We start from the raw sequence: 20,707 nt of genomic DNA on the forward strand, positions 1-20,707 counted from the left end.
GCGACTCAAACCACCTACAACTGAACACCAGCAAGACCAAGGAGCTGGTGGTGGATTTTAGGAGGCCCAGGCTCCTCATGGACCTCATGATCATCAGAGGTGACTGTGCAGAAGGTGCAGACCTATTAATACCTGGGAGTGCAGCTGGATGATAAATTGGACTGGACTGTCAATACTGATGCTCTGTGTAAGAGAGGACAGAGCCGACTATACTTCATTAGAAGGCTGGCGTCCTTCAACATCTGCAATAAGATGCTGCAGATGTTCTATCAGACGGTTGTGGTGAGCGCCCTCTTCTACGCGGTGGTGTGCTGAGGAGGCAGCATAAAGAAGAGGGAGGCCTCACACCTGAACAAACTGGTGAGGAAAGCAGGCACTATGCTGCTGCTGGAGTATGTGAATTTCCCCTTGGGATTAATAAAGTATCTATCTATCTATCTATCTATCTATCTATCTATCTATCTATCTATCTATCTATCTATCTATCTATCTATCTATCTATCTATCTATCTATCTATCTATCTATCTATCTATCTATCTATTATATAGTGCCTTTCATATCTATCTATCTATCTATCTATCTATCTATCTATCTATCTATCTATCTATCTATCTATCTATCTATCTATCTATCTATCTAGCTGCAATGGACTTTAACAGGCCCTATCTCTTGATAGCCCCCAGCTTTGACTCTCTATGAAGACAAGAAGAAACTCCCAAACAAAATGGAAGAAACTTTGGGAAAGACAATTCAAAGGGAGACCCCTTTCCAGGTCAGTTGGGAGTGCAATGGGTGTAAAAAAAAATGGGTAGTGAATACAAACAATACACAAAAGAGAACACAAGTAATCCTCAATACAATACAATAGTGCAATAGAAATATTACAAGTACAGAGCAGAATTCCACACTAGATGATATCACAGAATACAATTTATACCCCTAGGACGCTAGATGGCAGTGGCCCTGGATTTCGGTACCCAGTCGGAAACTAGTAGGGCATGCTGGAAGATGTAGTCTGGCAGAGCAGCCCTGCTGGGGTCCATGGGTATTGGACTTCCAATGGGCAGAAGTCCTGGCACCAGAAGTATTCCTGGGTCTGCCATAAAAGGGACTGCACTCCCTTTGTCCAGGCGAGCCGGAGCTGGGAGGAAAGAAGGCAACACTAGACTGGAGGAGGACAGTACAGTGGAGAGAGGAAAAGTGATAGTGCAGAGAAACTTTAGAGAGGTATTGTGCACGTTAAATCATCCATTATTTGAACCTGGGACTGCGCTTGTGTCTTTGTGTTTGGGGTTTGGGGCTTACTGCCCCCCAAGGTTTCCATCACAATTTTTAACAGCTTGGGACCGGCAAAAAGGAACACACTGGTTTGTGCATCCTCTGTGGGGAAAATTTAAAGCTAGTAAAAATAAATAAATTGATGAGTTTAATAGGCAGATAAAGATAAATGAAGAAGAAAAAGAAATGGGAAGGGAATCTGCTTCCTCAGTGCTTTAAGAGCTTATTCTAAAATGTTGTTGGTCAGATCCTGCCAGGTTTTGAAAAAGTTCTGCACAGATCCTCTAAGTGAGAATTTGATTTTTTCCAATTTCAAATAATATTAAACATCAGTTACCCACTGACTTAAAAGAGGAGAGTTAGGGTTCTTCCAGTTTAGTAAAATAAGTCTGCGTGCCAATAGTGTAGTGAAGGCAATCACAGTTTGTTTGTCCTTCTCCACTTTAAGCCCCTCTGTGAGCCCACCAAACACAGCTGTTAGTGGGTTAGGAGAGACTGTGATGCCAAGGCTGTCTGAAAGGCACTTAAAAATATTGGTCCAGAATGATGTTAATTTGCTGTGGTGGGTTGGCACCCTGCCCAGGATTGGTTCCTGCCTTGTGCCCTGTGTTGGCCTGGATTGGCTCCAGCAGACCCCCGTGACCCTGTGTTCGGATTCAGCGGGTTGGAAAATGGATGGATGGATGTTAATTTGGTGCAGGCCCAGAGCATGTGACCCAGTGAGGCTGGAGCTCGATTGCAGCATTCGGAGATTGGATCTCACCCTGGAAACATTTTGGATAAAAAGCGAGAGAGATGTGCGTGATATATAATTTTGAGTTGTATGATTGAACCTTATGCTTTGTGCATATGGAGCTCAAGTGAAGTCTCTGCATTGCTACCTTCCACTCCTTTTCTGATATATTAATTGAGATCCTTTTGGATCTTTGAAAGGAAGGGACTGTCAAATAATTTATATATTGCAGAGATGGTGTCTAAGTCCTCGAAACTGAGCAATATTTTTTCCAGCATGGAGGAGGGTGCAAGATGAAGAAAAATCGGGCAGGTTCTGTTTAACAAAGTTCCTGATTTGAAGATAGTGAAAGAAATGTGTAGCTGGAAAGTTAAATTTGGAATGTATGTTCATAGGATGCAAAGACGTCGTCTATATAAAGATCTCTAAGCAAGTTAATCCCAAATGATTTCCAGATATTAAAAACTGCATATGTTTGTGAAGGTTGAAAGAGATGGTTCTCTTGCAGAGGTGCCACAGATAAAAGATTCTCCATCTTAAAATACTTCCTACATTGGTTCATATTCTGAGTGAGTGAAGCACAATTGGGTTATTAGTATGTTGCCGATAACTTGTATTTATTGGGGTACAGAGCAGGGAATATAAAGAAGTACTGCAGGATTTTATTTCTGTCGCGGACCAGGCCTGTGTATGTTCATCTATTTGTGTCCAGGTTTTTATAGCTTGTATGTTTGCTGCCCAGTAATAAAACTGGAAGTTAGGTAGAGCCATGCCACCTTCTGCCTTCTGTCTTTGTAGGGTCGCTCTTTGGATACGTGGATGTTTTGAATTTCAAATAAATGAGATTATTGTTGCGTCTAATTCAGCGTTTCTCAACCTTTACGTATTTACGACCCGAGTTTTCATAACAGTTTTAATTGCGCCCCCCCTAACATTTTTTTGAAAGAAGCCCACTAATACCAATTTGTTCTTTTTTTTATTAATGATATATCATAGATGCATATTTTATTATACCTACTTAACTTTTATCGAAGTCAATATTTAGTATCAGAATGTAGTTTAAGATAATTTGTTTTGGTTTCAATGGATATTTTTTATATTTGATTCTTGTTTTCTTTTTTTCATATCTTTGTGTCCCCCTTTTTGTTACTTCGCGCCCCCCTAGGGGGGCCCGCCCCACAGTTTGAGACCCACTGATCTAATTGCTTAAAAAATAATTCATTGAATTGGCTCCAGCGGACCCCCTGTGACCCTGTAGTTAGGATATAGCAGGCTGGATAATGGATGGATGGATGATTTATTGATGTATATTGGAATGTTTCGAAATAAAAAGAGAAGCTTAGGAAGGATATTCATCTTAACAATATTTATTCTTTTTCTTCTTTTTTTTTATTACAATCCATACAAAGCGATCAAGTTTTTACAAAAAAAAGAATTAAGAACAGATCGATCCCCACCCTTGAGAGAGAGAGCAAGCCAAACGGCGTAAAATTTAATGCTTGTAAACATACCTAAATTAATAAATTCTCTGTGCTTTATGAACTTATTTTAAAATATTACTGATTAGATCCTGCCATGTTTTGAAAAAAGTCTGTACGGATCCTCTAACTGAGTATTTGATTTTTTCCAATTTCAAATTATATAACACATCGGTTTCCCACTGACTTAAAAGAGGAGAGTTTGGGTTCTTCCAGTTTATCAGAATAAGTCTGCGTGCCAACAGTGTAGTGAATGCAATCACAATTTGTTTGTCCTTCTCCACTTTAAGCCCCTCTGGAAGACCCCCAAACACAGCTGTTAATGGGTTAGGAGGGATTGTGAGTCCAAGGCTGTCTGAGAGGTAATTAAAAATGTTTGTCCAGAATAATGTTAATTTGGTGCAGGCCCAGAACATGTGATCAAAATTCTTCCGGTTTCTGATGACAGCATATTTGTAGCGCAGACTCAGCCTGTTACTCCGTATCTTTTTTTTTCCCAGTATATGGGGTGGCCATCCCCAAACTTTTTTTCTGTCTGCTGCCTAATTTTTTACCACAAACTATAACCTGGGTAGCCCGAAATGCCACCTTTGGGGGCCTTTTCATACGTGTTCAACACGTTTAGTTTGCTCTTGTAAAACAACTTCAAACTGTTGGGGCAACACCCTGATGACCCCCTAAAACTGAAATAAGAAAACAAGGGGAAAAACGCGCAACAACAACAACAACGACATTTATTTATATAGCACATTTTCATACAAACAGTAGCTCAATGTGCTTTACATAATAAAGAATAAAAATAAAAGACACGATAAGAAACATTAATTAACATAGAATAAGAGTAAGGTCTAATGGCCAGGGTGGACAGAAAACAAACGATAACGACCTTTCAGACAGGAGCTCAGAGTTGAACTGAACTTAAAATGGCTGAAACGTCTGGTCACATGGGTTCTAGATAGGAAAGGGGCGGGTCTGGGGGGGCAGGCCTAAACAGAAGAACACCTGTCAATCTTGTGTTCGGCAGAGGGAGGTAGAGAGAAGGCAGCAGAGCACAGCGCCTACCACTGATTCGGAGGATCATTACTACCACCAGAGCCCATAATCTGTCCCCAGTGTGCCTGCGTGTGACACACAACAACAACAAAAAAATAGAACTTCATTAATTGCTTTGGTTCAGTGAACTCACATTTTCTTGAACAGTCTCACCGGAAACCCACGTGGACACACTGAAGGGGCAAAGTGAGATGTTACAACTCGGAGCTCTGAATTGTCCGAGAGCACAAAAACGCAGCTTTAGACAAGAAGAACTGGGCATCTCATGCAGGAGATCAAGGGTTTATGACAGTTTGCTTACTGCTCGTGCTCTGCCATGGACGCCTCCCTCCACACATGCAAGGAGTTGGCACGATACTGCACAAGTAAGGGGAGACTTTGCTCAAAGTTAGGAAGATTTTTTCCTTCACACAGAGAACCACAGACACTTGGTATACGTCACCAATTAGTGTGCTGGCACCTGACCTGATGTTCTTATGGAGGAATTAACTGGAAGGGATTGGCAGATTTTTATCGATTGACACGTTCTCATCAAAAACCTTCTAAAGTTCTAAAGTGTGGCCACTTCTTTCACAGATTTTAGGACTATGTGACTGTTTTGCCACCGCCTCCTGATTCTTAGTCAACGGGTATGTGTTTGTTCAAGGAAGCATGAAGTGATGGCTAAGTTCAGAAGGCACATGAGCCCACCAGAGTGTTGTGTGAAATGGGAAACCGGAAATGCAGACGTGGGAAATGATGGATCTTGTAAGGAAGTAAGAAATACAGTTGTCCTAGGGAAGGCTCCTTGGGAAGTTCTGATTTTGTGTGACCCTTCCTTTGGCAAAATGATTGTGAGGCCAGCGGCATTTCTACATTAAGGGTCTCACCAGGTGTTGTGCAAAAATAAGTATTACGAGCCTTAAGTTTGAACCCGTTGGCCATGCTCTCTCTCTCTCTCTCTCTCAGGGGTAGAGGTCGACTTGTTTTTCAGTCTCAATCCTATAACCCCAATTCCAATGAAGTTGGGACGTTGTGTAAGACGTAAATAAAAACAGAATGCAATGATATATTCAATTGAATACGCTACAAAGACAAGATATCGAATGTTCAAACTGATAAACTTTATTGTTGTTTTGCAAATCTTCACGCATTTTGAATTTGATGCCCGCAACACGTTCCAAACAAGCTGGGACAGGGCCATGTTGACCACCGTGTTGTATCGCCTTTCCTTTTAACGACACTCAATAAGCGTTTGGGAGCTGAGGACACTAATTGTTGAAGCTGTGGAGGTGAAATTCTTTCCCATTCTTGCTTGATGTACAACTTCAGTTGCTCAACAATCCGGGGTCTCCGTTGTCGTATTTTGCGCTTCATAATGCGCCACACATTTTCAATGGTAGACAGGTGTGGACTGCAGGCAGGCCAGTCTCGTACCCGCACTCTTTTACTACGAAGCCACGCTGTTGTAACACTTGCAGAATGTGGCTTCGCATTGTCCTGCCGAAATAAGCAGGGACGTCCCTGAAAAAGACGTCGCTTGGATGGCAGCATATGTTGCTCCAAAACCTGTATGTACCTTTCAGCATTAATGGCGCCTTCACAGATGTGCAAGTTACCCATGCCATGGGCACTAAGACACCCCCATACCATCACAGATGCTGGCTTTTGAACTTTGCACTGATAACAATCCGGATGGTCCTTTTCCTCTTTGGCCCGGTGGACACGACGTCCATGATTTCCAAAAACAATCTGAAATGTGGACTCGTCAGACCACAGCACACTTTTCCACTTTGCGTCAGTCCATCTCAGAAGAGCTCGGGCCCAGAGAAGCCGGCAGCGTTTCTAAGTGTTGTTGATGTAAGGCTTTTCGCTTTGCATGGTAGAGTTTTAACTTGCACTTGTAGATGTAGCGACGAACTGTGGTAACTGACGATGGTTTTCTGAAGTATTCCTGAGCCCACGTGGTAATATCCTTTACACAATGATGTCTGTTTTTAATGCCTGAGGGATCAAAGGTCACGGGCATCCAGTGTTGGTATTCGGCCTTGCCGCCTACGTGCAGAGATTTCTCCAGATTCTCTGAATCTTTTGATGATATTATGGACAGTAGATGATGAAATCCCTAGATTCCTTGCAATTGTATGTTGAGCAACGTTGTTCTTAAACTGCTGGACTATTTGCCCACGCAGTTGTTCACAAAGTGGTGATCCTCGCCCCATCCTTGCTTGTGAACGACTGAGCCTTTTGGCGGATGCTCCTTTTATACCCAATCATGACAAACACCTGTTTCCAATTAACCAATTAAACTGGTGTTTTTTGAACATTCCTCAACTTTCCCAGTCTTTTGCTGGCCCTGTCCCAGCTTGTTTGGAACGTGTTGCAGGCATCAAATTCAAAATGCGTGAAGATTTGCAAAACAACAATAAAGTTTATCAGTTTGAACATTCGATATCTTGTCTTTGTAGCGTATTCAATTGAATATAAATTGAAAAGGATTTGCAAATCATTGCATTCTGTTTTTATTTACGTTTTACACAACGTCCCAACTTCATTGGAATTGGGGTTGTATTTTTTGTACAAAATGATTGATTTGTATGGAATGATGCAATCAAATTATTTTAAAAATAAGATCAAAAAAACTACAGGCAGACTAGTGGCTCATTCAGCCATCACCACAGAGAGTGAGAGCACTGCAGTACTCAAAGAGAACTTTCGTGAGTTAAAACATTTTATATTATAAATTTCTGTGTACTAGTTAATTGTACCGCGGTGGGTTGGCACCCTGCCCAGGACTGGTTCCTGCCTTGTGCCCTGTGTTGGCTGGAATTGGCTCCAGCTGACCCCTGTGACCCAGTGTTTGGATTCAGCGGGTTGGAAAATGGATGGATGGATGGATGGATAGTTAATTGTATAAGTTAACAGTAAACATTTTGTATCGTTCATTTCTACAATACCCCTATTTTTTTCAATGCAAACTTAAAATAAGAATAATTTGAGCCAAAACATACAGTATTCTTGGGTCTAATATGTTGAAATTAAACCAAATTAAACATAATATATATATATATAAAAATAAGTATTAAGCTTCCCTCAGTAATTTACAATATTATTAAAATGATTATAACAACCTTCAGCTTTCTCGTCTTAAGAATTTGATTTCCCACATGCTTAGTATAATTTCTTACACAGAAAAATCGTACTTTTTGTAGCGTGTGAAGCTGTCTTCATGCTGAGAGCTGCCCGCCTGTTCCCAGCTCATAGCGCTGGCTCCATTGGCCCTGCAGTGTCCTCTGTGTGCCTCCTGAACTGTCCAGTTTATTGAGGAGCCTTGACGGCCATCCAGACTATGGGGAGAAGGCAATGCAATTCTGTATTTAGATTACGTGGGTTCAGGACGTGGTTGAACAGATGTGTGTGTGTGTGTGTGGCAGGCATCATCTCCAGGGCTGGATACTAACGTGTAACTGAGTTAATATTACCACCTGAAATTCAGAAATGGTCATCCGCCTGACGCTAAGCATGTTCAGGCCTGGCCACTACTTGGATGGGAGACCATCTAGGAGAAGCTTGACTTGCTTCTGTAGGAGGTGTTGGTGAGGCCAACAGAGAGCGCTTACCCTGTGGTCTGAATGATGATCCCAATGGAGTGATGAGGGACACTGTGCTGTAACAATGGCGCTGTCCTTTGATTGATACATAAAACCGAAGTCCTGACTCTCTGTGGTCATTAAAGACCCCTGGGCATCCTTCATAAAGAATAGGGGGTGTCCTGATGTTCAGGCTAAATTGTCCACCGTGGCCCAGTCATTCTGCACCCCAAATCATCCCCAGTCTCTGATTGGCTATCCCTCTTACCACTTCACCACCTAACAGCGAATGTGTGGTGAGCACACTGGTGCAGAAATGGCTGACGTCCCATCATCCAGATGGGTGCTGAACCATACTGGGGGTTAAAGTGTCTCCCCAGTCACAATGAAAAGTGCTTTAAGTATTAAGAAAAGTGCTTAATGAATGAAACAAATTATTATTATTATAATTAATTGTAAACGTCAGGCTCACAAAGTGCAGGAACAGATCACAATTCTTGAGCTTTTTTGTTTGAATATCCCATTGTTTGACAGATGCATTGTCCTTCTTTATTGGAAAAAGTAAATTAAACATAAGAGAGCAAGCCCACAATTTGAACTGAAAAAGGTTCTTACTTACAGTCATCCATATGTAGGTCTTGGATGGTTGACAAATCTGCCGAAAACATAAATAATACGAATTACTGCCTTGTGCTTCTGAAAATTCTCTACTAGTAGTTGCTCATGGAAGAAAAGTCGCCATAAAAGCAATTGAAACATCCGCAAAAACAGTTCATGTTGGAGCCGTCCTCATTTGTTATTTTGTATACAAGCAGGGAAAAAGCACAGACAAGACAGAAAGAAGCAAATGAGAAACCAAAAAAAGGCGAACCATTCAGTCGGTAGGCCTGCAAAATACGAAACAGCTGCTCGCCGTGGATGCCGTTTTCCTTAAAGTTGTCTTCGCTCATACTGCACAGCTCATGGCCTTCCATGTTAAACCTCTGGAAGGGGATGGAGTGGGCATCCAGCTTGTACTGGTCGCAGCAGAACTGAAGCCATTGCCAAACCTGATCCTTGGTCCAGAGATGAGGAGGTGTGATATCCCAGGAAGCTTCGGGCTCTGTAAAGAGAAAGGACACGGTCAACGGGGTGGCTGCTTTGAAGGGCTGGAATCCTCATCTGGAGTGGGTTCCTGTCTCGTGACCCCTGAAATGGAGTATGTGGGCTTGAAAGTTATTACTCTGGACTGGTGCCACATCTGGGATTAGTCTGTGCCTTTGTTGTCATGATAGCCTCTTCCAACCATCTGGTCTGATGTGGAATAAGTGGGCTTGACAGTGGATGGACTGATGATTACAGCCTGCACATTAGAGGCTCCCTATCACTCACTATGAAAAGTGCTATATAAAGGAAACAAATTATTATTATTATTATTAGGAGGAGGAGGAGTTGCATTGGGTGTGATGAGAAAAGAACAGGATTAGAAATGAGGACATTAGAGGGTCGGATCAGGTTGGATGGTTTGGAGACAAAATCAAAAAGGTTTGGGCATGTGCAGAGGAGAGATGCTGGGTACATATGAGAGAAGGGTGCTAAGGATAGAGGAGAAGAGGAAGTCTATGGATGTGGTGAGAGAAGACATTAGAACATTACAACACTCTCGACGAGAACAGGCCATTCAGCTCAACAAAGCTCGCCAGTCCTCTCCACTTATTTCTTCCAAGAAAACATCAAGTCGAGTTTTGAAAGTCCCTATAAGTCTTACTGTCTACCACACTAATTGGTCGCTTATTCCAAGTGTCTATCATTCTTTGTGTTAAGAAAAACCTCCTAATGTTGGTGTGAAATTTACCCTTAACAAGTTTCCAACTGTGTCCCCGTGTTCTTGATGAGCTCATTTTAAAGTCACCGTCTCGATCCACTGGACTGATTCCCTTCATAATTTTAAACACTTCAGTCATCTTAATCTTCTTTTTCTTAAACTGTAAAGGCTCAGCTCTTTTAATGTTTCCTCATAACTCATCCCCTGTAGCCCCTCAATCAGCCTCGTCGCTCTTCTCTTGACCTTCTCTAGTGCTGCTATGTCCTTTTTGTAGCCTGGAGACCCAAACTGCACTCAGTACTCCAGATGAGGCCTCACCAGTGTGTTATAAAGACTGAGCAGAACCTCCTGTGACTTGTACTCCACACATCAAGGCGCTATATAACCTGACATTCTGTTAGCCTTCTTAATGGCTTCTGAACACTGTCTGGAAGTCGACAGCTTAGAGTCCACTATGACTCCTAAATCCTTCTCATAAGGTGTACTCTCGATTTTCCGACCGCCCATTGTGTATTCAAACCTAATATTTTTACTTCCTATGTGTAATTCTTTACATTTACTGACATTAAATTTCATCTGCCACAAATCTGCCCAAGCCTGTATGCTGTCCAAGTCCTTCTGTGATGATATAACGGATTCCAAATTATCTGTTAATCCACCTATCTTGGTATCATCTGCAAACTTAACCAGCTTGTTACTTATATTCCTATCTAAATCATTTCTATATATTAAAAATAGCAGCAGCCCCAGCACTGCCCCCTGCTGGTCACCACTCTTAATGTCGGCCAGTTCTGATGAGGTTCCTCGCACCATCACCCTCTGCTTCCTGTGTCTGAGCCAATTCATCACCCATCTAAAAAATCACTTCTTGTAGTTTGATGCCCACCCTCTCATGTGGCACCTTATCAAATGCTTTCTGAAAATCCATATAAATAATATCATCTGCTCCACTTTGATCGTATCCTTTTGTTGCCTCCTCATAGAATTCCAACATGTTAGTAAAACACGACCTCCCTCTTCTGAACCCATGCTGACTGTTCAGAATAACTCCTGTCCTTGCCATGTGTTGCTCAATCTTATCCTTAATAATTCCTTCCATTAACATGCAGGTGATGGGTGTGATAGAACAAGATGATGAGGGCAGGAAGAGATGGAACAAGATGATCCGCTGTGGTGACCCCTAACAGGAGCAGCAGAAAGTAGAAGAAGATGAATTGCTAAAGTCAGGCTCACAAAGTGTGAGAACAGATAGATCACAGTTCCTGAGCTGGTTTTGTTTGAGTATCATACAGTATGTGGTCCTGCTGTTCTGGCCCAAGCGAGTTCTTGTCTTCGTTTTGAGGTGCCAAACCAAGACCCCAGAAACCTTGAACTGGATTAAGCCTGTTTGGTGATGGATGGCTCAATGGATCATTAGAAGAGAGTTAGGTCAGTAGTAATTTATTTGTCCCATGGGTGAAATGTAACCTTTATAACCTTTAACACAGCGTTTCTCAAACTTTAAGTATTTGCGACCCAAGTTTTCATAAGTTTTAATTGCACCCCACTGACGTTTTTTTGAAACCCTAATAAAATGTATTCCTATATTTTTTGCTGCCAATACACCGCTACAAGTTTTATTATGCCTACTTAACTTTTATCGACATTTATCTAGCTCTGTATTTATTTTTCTAGTATCAGAATGTAGTTTAAGTTAATTTGTTTTTTGGTTTCAATAGACGTATTATTTCATATTTTCGATTCTTGTTTTCTTTTTGTCACATCTTCGCACCCCCTTTTTTGTTAAAGGTTGAGAACCGCTGCTTTAACATTATAACAAGCAACCCCCCCAATCCAAAACTACATAAAAAAATTACAAAAAGAAAGAAAAACATTTGATTTGGCTAAAGATAAAGGAACAGTCCCAGTGAGGCATCATAATGGTGGATTGCTGTAGGCATGAAGGAGACTCGGCAGGGTTTCTTGACACCCTAAATTGGACGTTAGAACAATCTGGACCATTCAGCCCAACAACGCTCGCCAGTCCTCTCCACTTATTTCTTCCAAAAAAAACATCAAGTCGAGTTTTTAAAGTCCCTAAAGTCCTCCTGCCTACCACTTTACTTGGTCTCTTATTCTAATTGTCCACTTTTTCCCAACACGAACGCTGACAGTTGACGCATTGTGCTTTTGCTTTTTTGTCACACAACTACTATTGCACCACGGTGAAGCTTCATGTGACCAAATTCATAATTTATACTGTGGTGGTTTAGTCATGGGGTGGCACGGTGGCGCAGTGGGTAGCGCTGCTGCCTCGCAGTTAGGAGACTCGGGTTCGCTTCCCGGGTCCTCCTTGCGTGGAGTTTGCATGTTCTCTCCGTGTCTGCGTTGGTTTCCTCCCACAGTCGAAAGACATGCAGGTTAGGTGCATTGGCGATCTTAAATTGTCCCGTGTGTGTGCCCTGTGGTGGGCTGGTGCCCTGCCCGGGGTTTGTTTCCTGCCTTGCACCCTGTGTTGGCTGGGATTGGCTCCAGTAGACCCCCGTGACCCTGTAGTTAGGATATAGCGAGTTGGATAATGGATAGATGGTTTAGTCATACAGTGCCATATCATGCATACAATCAAGACGAGAACAGGCCGTTCAGCCCAACAACGCTCGCCAGTCCTCTCCACTTAATTCTTCCAAAAAAACCCTAAAGTCCCTAACGTCCTCCTGTCTACCACACTACCTGGTCTCAGTGTCTCTGAACTGGGGTCTTCACACAGCACTAGTGTTTTTTTTTGACCGCAGCATAAAGAACAGGCCACTGCTGGGATGGCTGATGTCTCCAAACATTTTCTTTTGCTTTGGTTCAATATTTTTTCTTCACATTGCACAGGATTGTCTCATTAAGTCGTAGACGTACATTTTCTCCTTCCTAATTTCAGAGTTAGAACAATCTGGATGAGAACAGGCCATTCAGCCCAACAAAGCTCACCAGTCCTCTCCACTTAATTCTTCTTAATAACCATCAAGTTGAGTTTTGAAAGTCCCCCTGTCTACCACACTACTTGGTCACTTATTCCATGAGTCTATGTAGAAAAACTTCCTAATGTTTGTGTGAAATTCACCCTTAACAAGTTTCCAACTGTGTCCCTGTGTTCTTGATGAACTCATTTTAAAGTCACCATCTCGATCCACTGTACTAATTCATCCATCTATTATCCAACCCGCTATATCCTAACTATAGGGCCACGGGGGTCTGCTGGAGCCAATACCAGCCAGCACAGGGCGCAAGACAGGAACAAATCCTGGGCAGGGCGCCAGCCCACCACAGGGCACACACACAAACACCAAGCACACACTAGGGACAATTTAAGATCGCCAATGCACCTAACCTGCATGTCTTTCGACTGTGGGAGGAAACCCACGCAGACACGGGGAGAACATGCAAACTCCACGCAGGGAGGACCCGGGAAGTGAACCCAGGTCTCCTAACTGCGAGGCAGCAGCGCTACCACTGGACTAATTCCCTTCCTAATTTTAAACACTTCAGTCAGGTCTCCTCTTAATCTCCTTTTTCTGAAACTGTAAAGGTTCAACTCTTTTAATCTTCCCTCATAACTCATCCCCTGTAGCCCTGAATCAGCCTAGTCGCTCTTCTCTGGACTTTTTCTAGTGCTGTTATGTCATTTTCTGTAGCATGGATACCAAAACTGCACCCAGTAGTCCAGATGAGGCCTCACCAGTGCATTTAAAGCTTTTTTGGATGTGAGTTCTTCATGGTAGTTTGTCAAAGACAGGATGTGCAGCATTGTTCATAATGGCCATCACAAATGGTCTTCATTCTCTCCTCTGCTACCACCTCCAGCAGGCCCAGTGCGTCTATTGCTGCCACGAGAGGCTCCAACACCCCTGGCCATGAGGTAGGGTTGTGTGGCTGGCATACCAGTAGTGGAAAAGTACAGAAGAAACCAAATTTAAAAACGGTAAGGTTGCAGTATTACGTTAATTTAGGCACCTGAAGTAAATGGTACTTCGTAAGCACCTCATGCTCAGTCGTGATCATCGCGAGCACAACCACAAAACCTTCAACCTCTCGTCCATTCTTGGATCGATGAAATATTAATATTAAACCTAGCTCAATTCACCACAGACCCTCTACTCCTGCTGTTTGAATGTAGATAACAACAAAAACGTGCTTGAAACTGCACCTGGGGAGCCCCCCCATATTCATTTACTAAGTAAGAGGTGTGCAATTGTGCAGCAGAGCAGGGTGGCTGCTGTGAGGCACAATTCATTTGCTTCATTAACATCACTAAGGTTCAAAAGCCGATATCGATACCAAAGTCAGAATTTTAGAACCGATCCAACACGACCACAAAGTTGATCAAAATAGATATGATAGTGAGATGGGTCCAACTGCAGACCTCCACAGCTCCGCAATTTTCAGTGGCTCTACTCGACAGCCAATTGGATTGCAGGATTTTGTCACCTGGTTTGCTTGACTTGAGTCTGATAACTCCTCCCCCAACCCTAATCTTAACCACAGTGTAACCAGGCGTTTTCACTGACTGGCATAATATAAAGAGACAGCCTCCTGAATGGAGTGGAGCCCTGGAGCGTCGCAGCTTGACGCGATTTGATGATGGTGGAATGATTGTGTGAGGAAGACCTGACCTACATGTAACGCCCCAACCGTCAAAAAGCCCCCATTTCATTTCACATTTTAAAAGTCCTGGAACAGGACAGCAGCATGTGAATGCCCTCCTGGAGTCCTGTCTTTCTGACACACCGGTGTTATATAGTTATGAAGAAGAAAACTTTTATTTGCTGGAGATGCTCCATGCCCTGTTAGCCTCCATTGTAATGTGTCAGTGAGGGCAGGATATTTTTTTTAAACTTCTAGAAAATGCTGAACTGTAGAACACAAGTTCACGTGGCAAATGCATGCTGTCACACACGTGCGACTAGGAGTGTGCTCAGTGGAGCAAGGCCGGGGGGTGGCGGGGTGCACTAAACCTACCTCTGTTATCTCTGAAGGCCAAATGCGAGAACACCTGCCTGATTCAACATTACTTCCGGTTCCAGCGCCCACACTGACGTCACTTCTGGTTCAGGCCAAATGACATCACTTCCGCTCTTTGGCTTGTAAAGCCGCCATCTTTTCTTCACCTAATCAGTTCAGTTTGGAATTCAATGAGAACACGTCTCATCCTATTTCTCTACCCTATTGAAGCCAGGGACAATATACGGGTGGCTGCCCCAAACCTTTTTTCGTATGTTGAGACTAATTCTTTCACAATACATACCATAGTCATGGTAATGGGCGGTCGGAAAATCGAGAGTACACCTTATGAGAAGGATTTAGGAGTCATAGTGGACTCCAAGCTATCGACTTCCAGGCAGTGTTCAGAAGCCATTAAGAAGGCTAACAGACTGTCAGGTTATATAGCGCCTTGATGTGTGGAGTACAAGTCACAGGAGGTTCTGCTCAACCTTTATAACACACTGGTGAGGCCTCATCTGGAGTACTGTGTGCAGTTTTGGTCTCCAGGCTACAAAAAGGACACAGCAGCACTAGAAAAGGTCCAGAGAAGAGCGACTAGACTGATTAGAGGACTACAGGGGTTGAATTATGAGGAAAGATTAAAAGAGCTGAGCCTTTACAGTTTAAGCAAAAGAAGATTAAGAGGTGACATGATTGAAGTGTTTAAAATGATGAAGGGAATCAGTCCAGTGGATCGAGACTTGTATTTTAAAATGAGCTCATCAAGAACACGGGGACACAGTTGGAAACTTGTTAAGGGTAAATTTCGCACAAACATTAGGAAGTTTTTCTTTACACAAAGAACAATAGACACTTGGAATAAGCGACCAAGTAGTGTGGTAGACAGTAAGACGTTAGGGACTTTCAAAACTCGACTTGATGTTTTCTTGGAGGATACAAGTGGATAGGACTGGCGAGCTTTGTTGGGCTGAATGGCCTGTTCTCGTCTAGATTGTTCTAATTCTAATTCTAGTCAGCCAGTTTGCTGGAGCCTATCCCAGCCAGCATAGGGCATAAGGCAGGAACAAACCCCCGACAGGGTGCCAGTCCATCGGAGGGCAAGCACACACACTGGGGCCAATTTAGGAAACGCCAATCCACCTAACCTGCATGTCTTTAGACTGGGGGGTGAAACCTGAGCACCCAGGGAAAACCCGCACAGACACATAGAGAACCACACATGTGAAGAAACACCCATCCATCCATTTTCTAACCCGCTGAATCCGAACACAGGGTCACGGGGGTCCGCTGGAGCCAATCCCAGCCAACACAGGGCACAAGGCAGGAACCAGTCCTGGGCAGGGTGCCAATCCACCACAGTGTGAAGAAACACTTCAAGCTATTTCATTTAGTGGATCACAGAAATGCCCAAAGTTTTCTACGGGTGTCCGTGACGACGGGGTGTTTAGTCTTCCCCGGTAATCTTCTTGGTTTGCTGTTATCGCCCACCCCGTCTCCCCCTGATCAGCTCTTTTACTGATCCTACACAACTTTGCCTTGTTTTCAATTCAATTTCTGGAAAGTGCTGTCAGAGCTCATACGCCTCTGCCATTAGAGTTAGGAGGAAGTTGTGTGACGTGCTTATGTAACTTAAGAAATGCCCTCGTGCCATCGTCAATTGTGCTTTGTGGGAGATGCATTTACTTAGCTCTGGCGACCAAACACCACCACCACCCCAGTGGTATTTTTAAGCTCTAGATTTCCAGTGTCACCGAGCTTTTTACATTTTCTAGGCAATTCTTGATTAAACACCAAAGCATTTACCAGATAAGGCACATTTTCAGTAGCCAAGTAACGCAACAATTATTTTTTTTAACTTATACTAGGGGGCTTTGCCCCCTGCTTGCTTCGCTCGCCAACCCCTGTGTTTAGTTGTCCGGATACACACTTGTAAGATTTTTTTTTTCTTTGAATTGTTGCTATTTCATTAGTTTCACTTTTATTTCAGAACTTCTGTAAAAAACAATATTTGGAATCTTTCGTGTCCCAATGTGCTGAATCTTTTAAATGAGGTCTGTGAGACGTGTGTTTAATGACTTTGTACCATAATTCAGGATAGGTTTCTCTGTTTGGAATTTCAGAACAGACAAAACGATCGACATCATCAGCAGTTAATCATTTTTTTTTGCAAAGTAACCAATAAACGCATGTGAGTTAAACCCCGTTTTTGAAATTCTCTGACTTAAACTAATTTCCTTTTGTTTGCGTCAATGTAATCTGTGCTCTCTTTTTTTTGATAGTGTGGCGACTGATGTAATAAAGTGTGACAAAAGTTCTACTTTAACAATCGCCGACTGCGTAACCCCAAACACAACTTTCTAGCACCTTCTCCAATCCCACCTCCCAGGGTCTCGCCTCTCCCTTACCGCATCAGTCAGCACACAGCTATCAGTCTTTCGTGCTGCACTCTGCCCTCGCTCGAGCGGACCTAAGAGTCACTTAAAATAAAAAAGGCTTCAGCTTGGCTGGGACGCTACAATATTTTCGACTGTTACTGCTTTCATATTCTGTACCTTTCTCTGCATGTGTATTGCGCCTTGGGTCTCTTTTCTCCGCGCTGCTCTTTCTTCTTTACTGAGAGCACAGGATACGTGTGTGCCACGTGACTTCACATGACTGAATGTGTTGCTGGCTGGCCGTGCTCCTATATGATAAGAAGGGTGTGTCTTGCAAGAATCTTATGTTCCACGTCCCCGCGAGACTGCCCTGGGACAATCTCTTGGCACCAAGTCTCATGTTTACGGTCCCCGCGAGACGCTGCGTGGCCAGTCTTTTTTGTCTCGCAGGCCTTTAAAATGTCTTTCGAGAACTTCTGAGAAGATCACGTATCATCGCCTTGCTTTTCCATTCTAGGATTTTGTTTTATATATAGAGAGATAAGCATCTTCATAAAGGTCCACTTCTTAAACCCCTTGGTGTTAACATCAAGTGTAACTCTATGTAATTACAGTTAAACCCAAGTCAGACTCGGGGTGACATGTGGTGACCTGCTTTATAGTGTTAGGCCTGAATAACTCATGGGATTGTATTATGCTGCCCTCTAGTGGATGAAATAACATCATCCTGCAAAAACAAAAAAAAAAATGACAATTTCAATGCGTTTTGTCACTTTATGGTAATGCTAATGTAACTCATCAATATTCATGAGAAAGGCGGAGCCTCCAATGAAAAACATAATGGCAAATGAAAAGCCGTGAAGGCAGTTTAAGAACAACAGTAGCCCAATTTCCGCCAGCACCCTGTTGGCTAACAGTACTGGTGGAGGTTGTTGTTAACCCGGGGCTCGACTGATCAGGCATGGAAATTTGTATTGTTGTCTGCATATTTATTTGGCAAAACTTTACACCGGATGCCCTTCCTGATGTAACCCTCCCCATTTATCTGGGCTTGTACACTGGTTTGTGCATCCCCTGTGGCTGGGTTAAATAAATGCAGAATACAAAGGTCTCAAAACTACAGAGTCCACTGATTTGAGAGTAGGACCTAAAACCGACATGAGGGGCGTGTAATGTAGGAACAGGAAACGGGCAAAACAGGGGAGTGGCTCCTGGAAAGTGGGCGGAGTCATAAGAGATGCCGCTGACCGGGGAGTCGGTCATCTTATGGGACTCGGCATGTCTCAAGTCACTGAATCTGTCCGAGGCTTCAGACTGTCTCGCCTGCAGCTGGACTCTGTTGCCCAGTTGCTCCCACAGCCCACGTGTTGGGTGAATGGGATGAACATAGCAGCACTAGAAAAGGTCCAGAGAAAAGCGACCAGGCTGATTCCAGGTCTACAGGGGTTGAATTATGAGGAAAGATTAAAAGAGCCGAGCCTTTACAGTTTAAGCAAAAGAAGATTAAGAGGTGACATGATTGAAGTGTTTAAAATTATGAAGGGAATTAGTACAGTGGATCGAGACTTGTATTTTAAAATGAGCTCATCAAGAACACGGGGACACAGTTGGAAACTTGTTAAGGGTAAATTTCGCACAAAAATTAGGAAGTTTTTCTTTACACAAAGAACGATAGACACTTGGAATAAGCGACCAAGTAGTGTGGTAGACAGTAAGACGTTAGGGACTTTCAAAACTCGACTTGATGTTTTCTTGGAGGAAACAAGTGGATAGGACTGGCGAGCTTTGTTGGGCTGAATGGCCTGTTCTCGTCTAGATTGTTCTAATGTTCTAACATCGGGAACCAACACTGATATCCCTCCTGGAGTCCATCCCTGTCTTGAGGGAAATCCAGCTGGGCATCCTCCATTTGTACAAAGCTGGGTTGGCTTTGCCACACACTATTCCATTCTGTCATTGTGACCCGCAGGGCTGCCTGGCATGATGTGCGTCACCTCTGCTTCTGCTTTCACTTATCCTTGATTTCTGAGTACGACGGCCGTTTTTCATTTTAAGAGATACTTCGGAGAATATCACATTACACAAGCTGCAAAAAATGCAGACCCACATTACTGGTTTGTCTGCTTTCCTTGTGATGTTGAAACCGATTATCGCACCATCCGATCTTCTCATCTTGGACGTCATGACCGCCAGACAAGAATCTGTGAGAAACACTCAGGCACACGGCTTCACTTGAAAAGCATTTTATCTGCCTTCATTAGAAATGTCTTTTTAAAAATGTTCCTTCACAGAATCAGCCTGTTTTGCTTTGTTTTTGGTTTCTTTTTTATGAAATGATGTGTTCAATGAGACGAATGTTTGTTTGCACAAGTCAGAGGACAAGGAAGGTGCAGGTGGGCCCTGGAGAACCGGGTTGACTGCATTTATAGGCCACGGTGGTCTGCCAGCTTAGGCACACACAAGGCAGATCAAACTGTGCTGAGGAAAGTCTGCTGCATTTCACACTCGGCTTTCGCTCCTAAATGCAGCCGCCCAGTTGGCCACTGGCAGGACTATGAGGGGTGTCAGAGGAAGCCACTGTAGCTTTACTGGACTGCTTTGAGGCAACAGATTGGGACGCTCTCTGTGAGCCTCATTTGGAGGACACTGATGGTCTCACTGACTGTATCACAGAATATCTGAACTTCTGTGTAGACAACACTGTACCTTTAAAATCTGTACGCTGCTTCCCTAACAACAAACCATGGGCCACCAAGGACATTAAAGTTCTTCTGAATGAAAAGAAGAGAGCATTTAGGTCAGGTGACAAAGTAGCAGTGAAGAGGGTACAGAAACAGTTGTCTGTTAAAATAAAAGATGGGAGGGACAGCTATAGGATAACGCTGGAACAAAAGCTGCAGCAGAACAACACCAGAGAGGTCTGGAAGGGCTTTACTGGTTTTAATTCAAGCTGCCAGAGGACTGAGGGTGACAGAGAAAAGGCAAATGAATTGAACCAGTTATTTAGTAGGTTTGATAGCAAGCCTCCGTCCAACCTGCCCTGCAGCTCCACCTCTGTGGCTGACAATGTATCCCTGGACACCACCATCAATACCTCACCTGCTAACTCTTCCCTCTCCCTCCACTCATTACAGGGGACAGAGTGCGGTGAATCATTACCTCCTACCCACTCCTTACCAGCTGAACCCTACACCGCCCCCTGTTCTATTCACAACACTGACACAACCAGATCATCCACCACCTTTACAGAAGACCAAGTCGTGACAGAATTACACAGACTTCGTTCTGACAAGGTGGCAGGCCCTGATGGCATCAGCCCAAGGGTGCTTAACGTCTGCGCCTCACAACTCTTCAACTTAAGCCTGAATGTTAAAAAAGTGGCAGTGCTATGGAAAACACCTTGTCGTTCCAGATCCTAGTGCCCCCTCCTGACTACAGGCCAGTG

At 43.4% G+C, this 20,707-nt stretch overlaps 1 protein-coding gene across 1 annotated transcript in view; it reads right to left on the reverse strand.

Moving 5' to 3' along the window:
• The window catches only part of LOC120523239 (ETS-related transcription factor Elf-5-like), an 83,485-nt gene that overhangs the window by 23,130 nt on the left and 39,648 nt on the right, over positions 1 to 20,707 (reverse strand). Inside the window, exons 3-4 of the mRNA XM_039744342.1 lie at positions 8,984 to 9,214; positions 8,732 to 8,767 (exon numbers count right to left, since the gene is read on the reverse strand). Coding sequence (XP_039600276.1) covers positions 8,732 to 8,767; positions 8,984 to 9,214 — 267 coding nt within the window. The remainder of the gene's footprint in view (positions 1 to 8,731; positions 8,768 to 8,983; positions 9,215 to 20,707) is intronic.

Source organism: Polypterus senegalus, chromosome 1 (assembly GCF_016835505.1).
Source record: "Polypterus senegalus isolate Bchr_013 chromosome 1, ASM1683550v1, whole genome shotgun sequence".
Lineage (NCBI taxonomy): Eukaryota > Metazoa > Chordata > Cladistia > Polypteriformes > Polypteridae > Polypterus > Polypterus senegalus.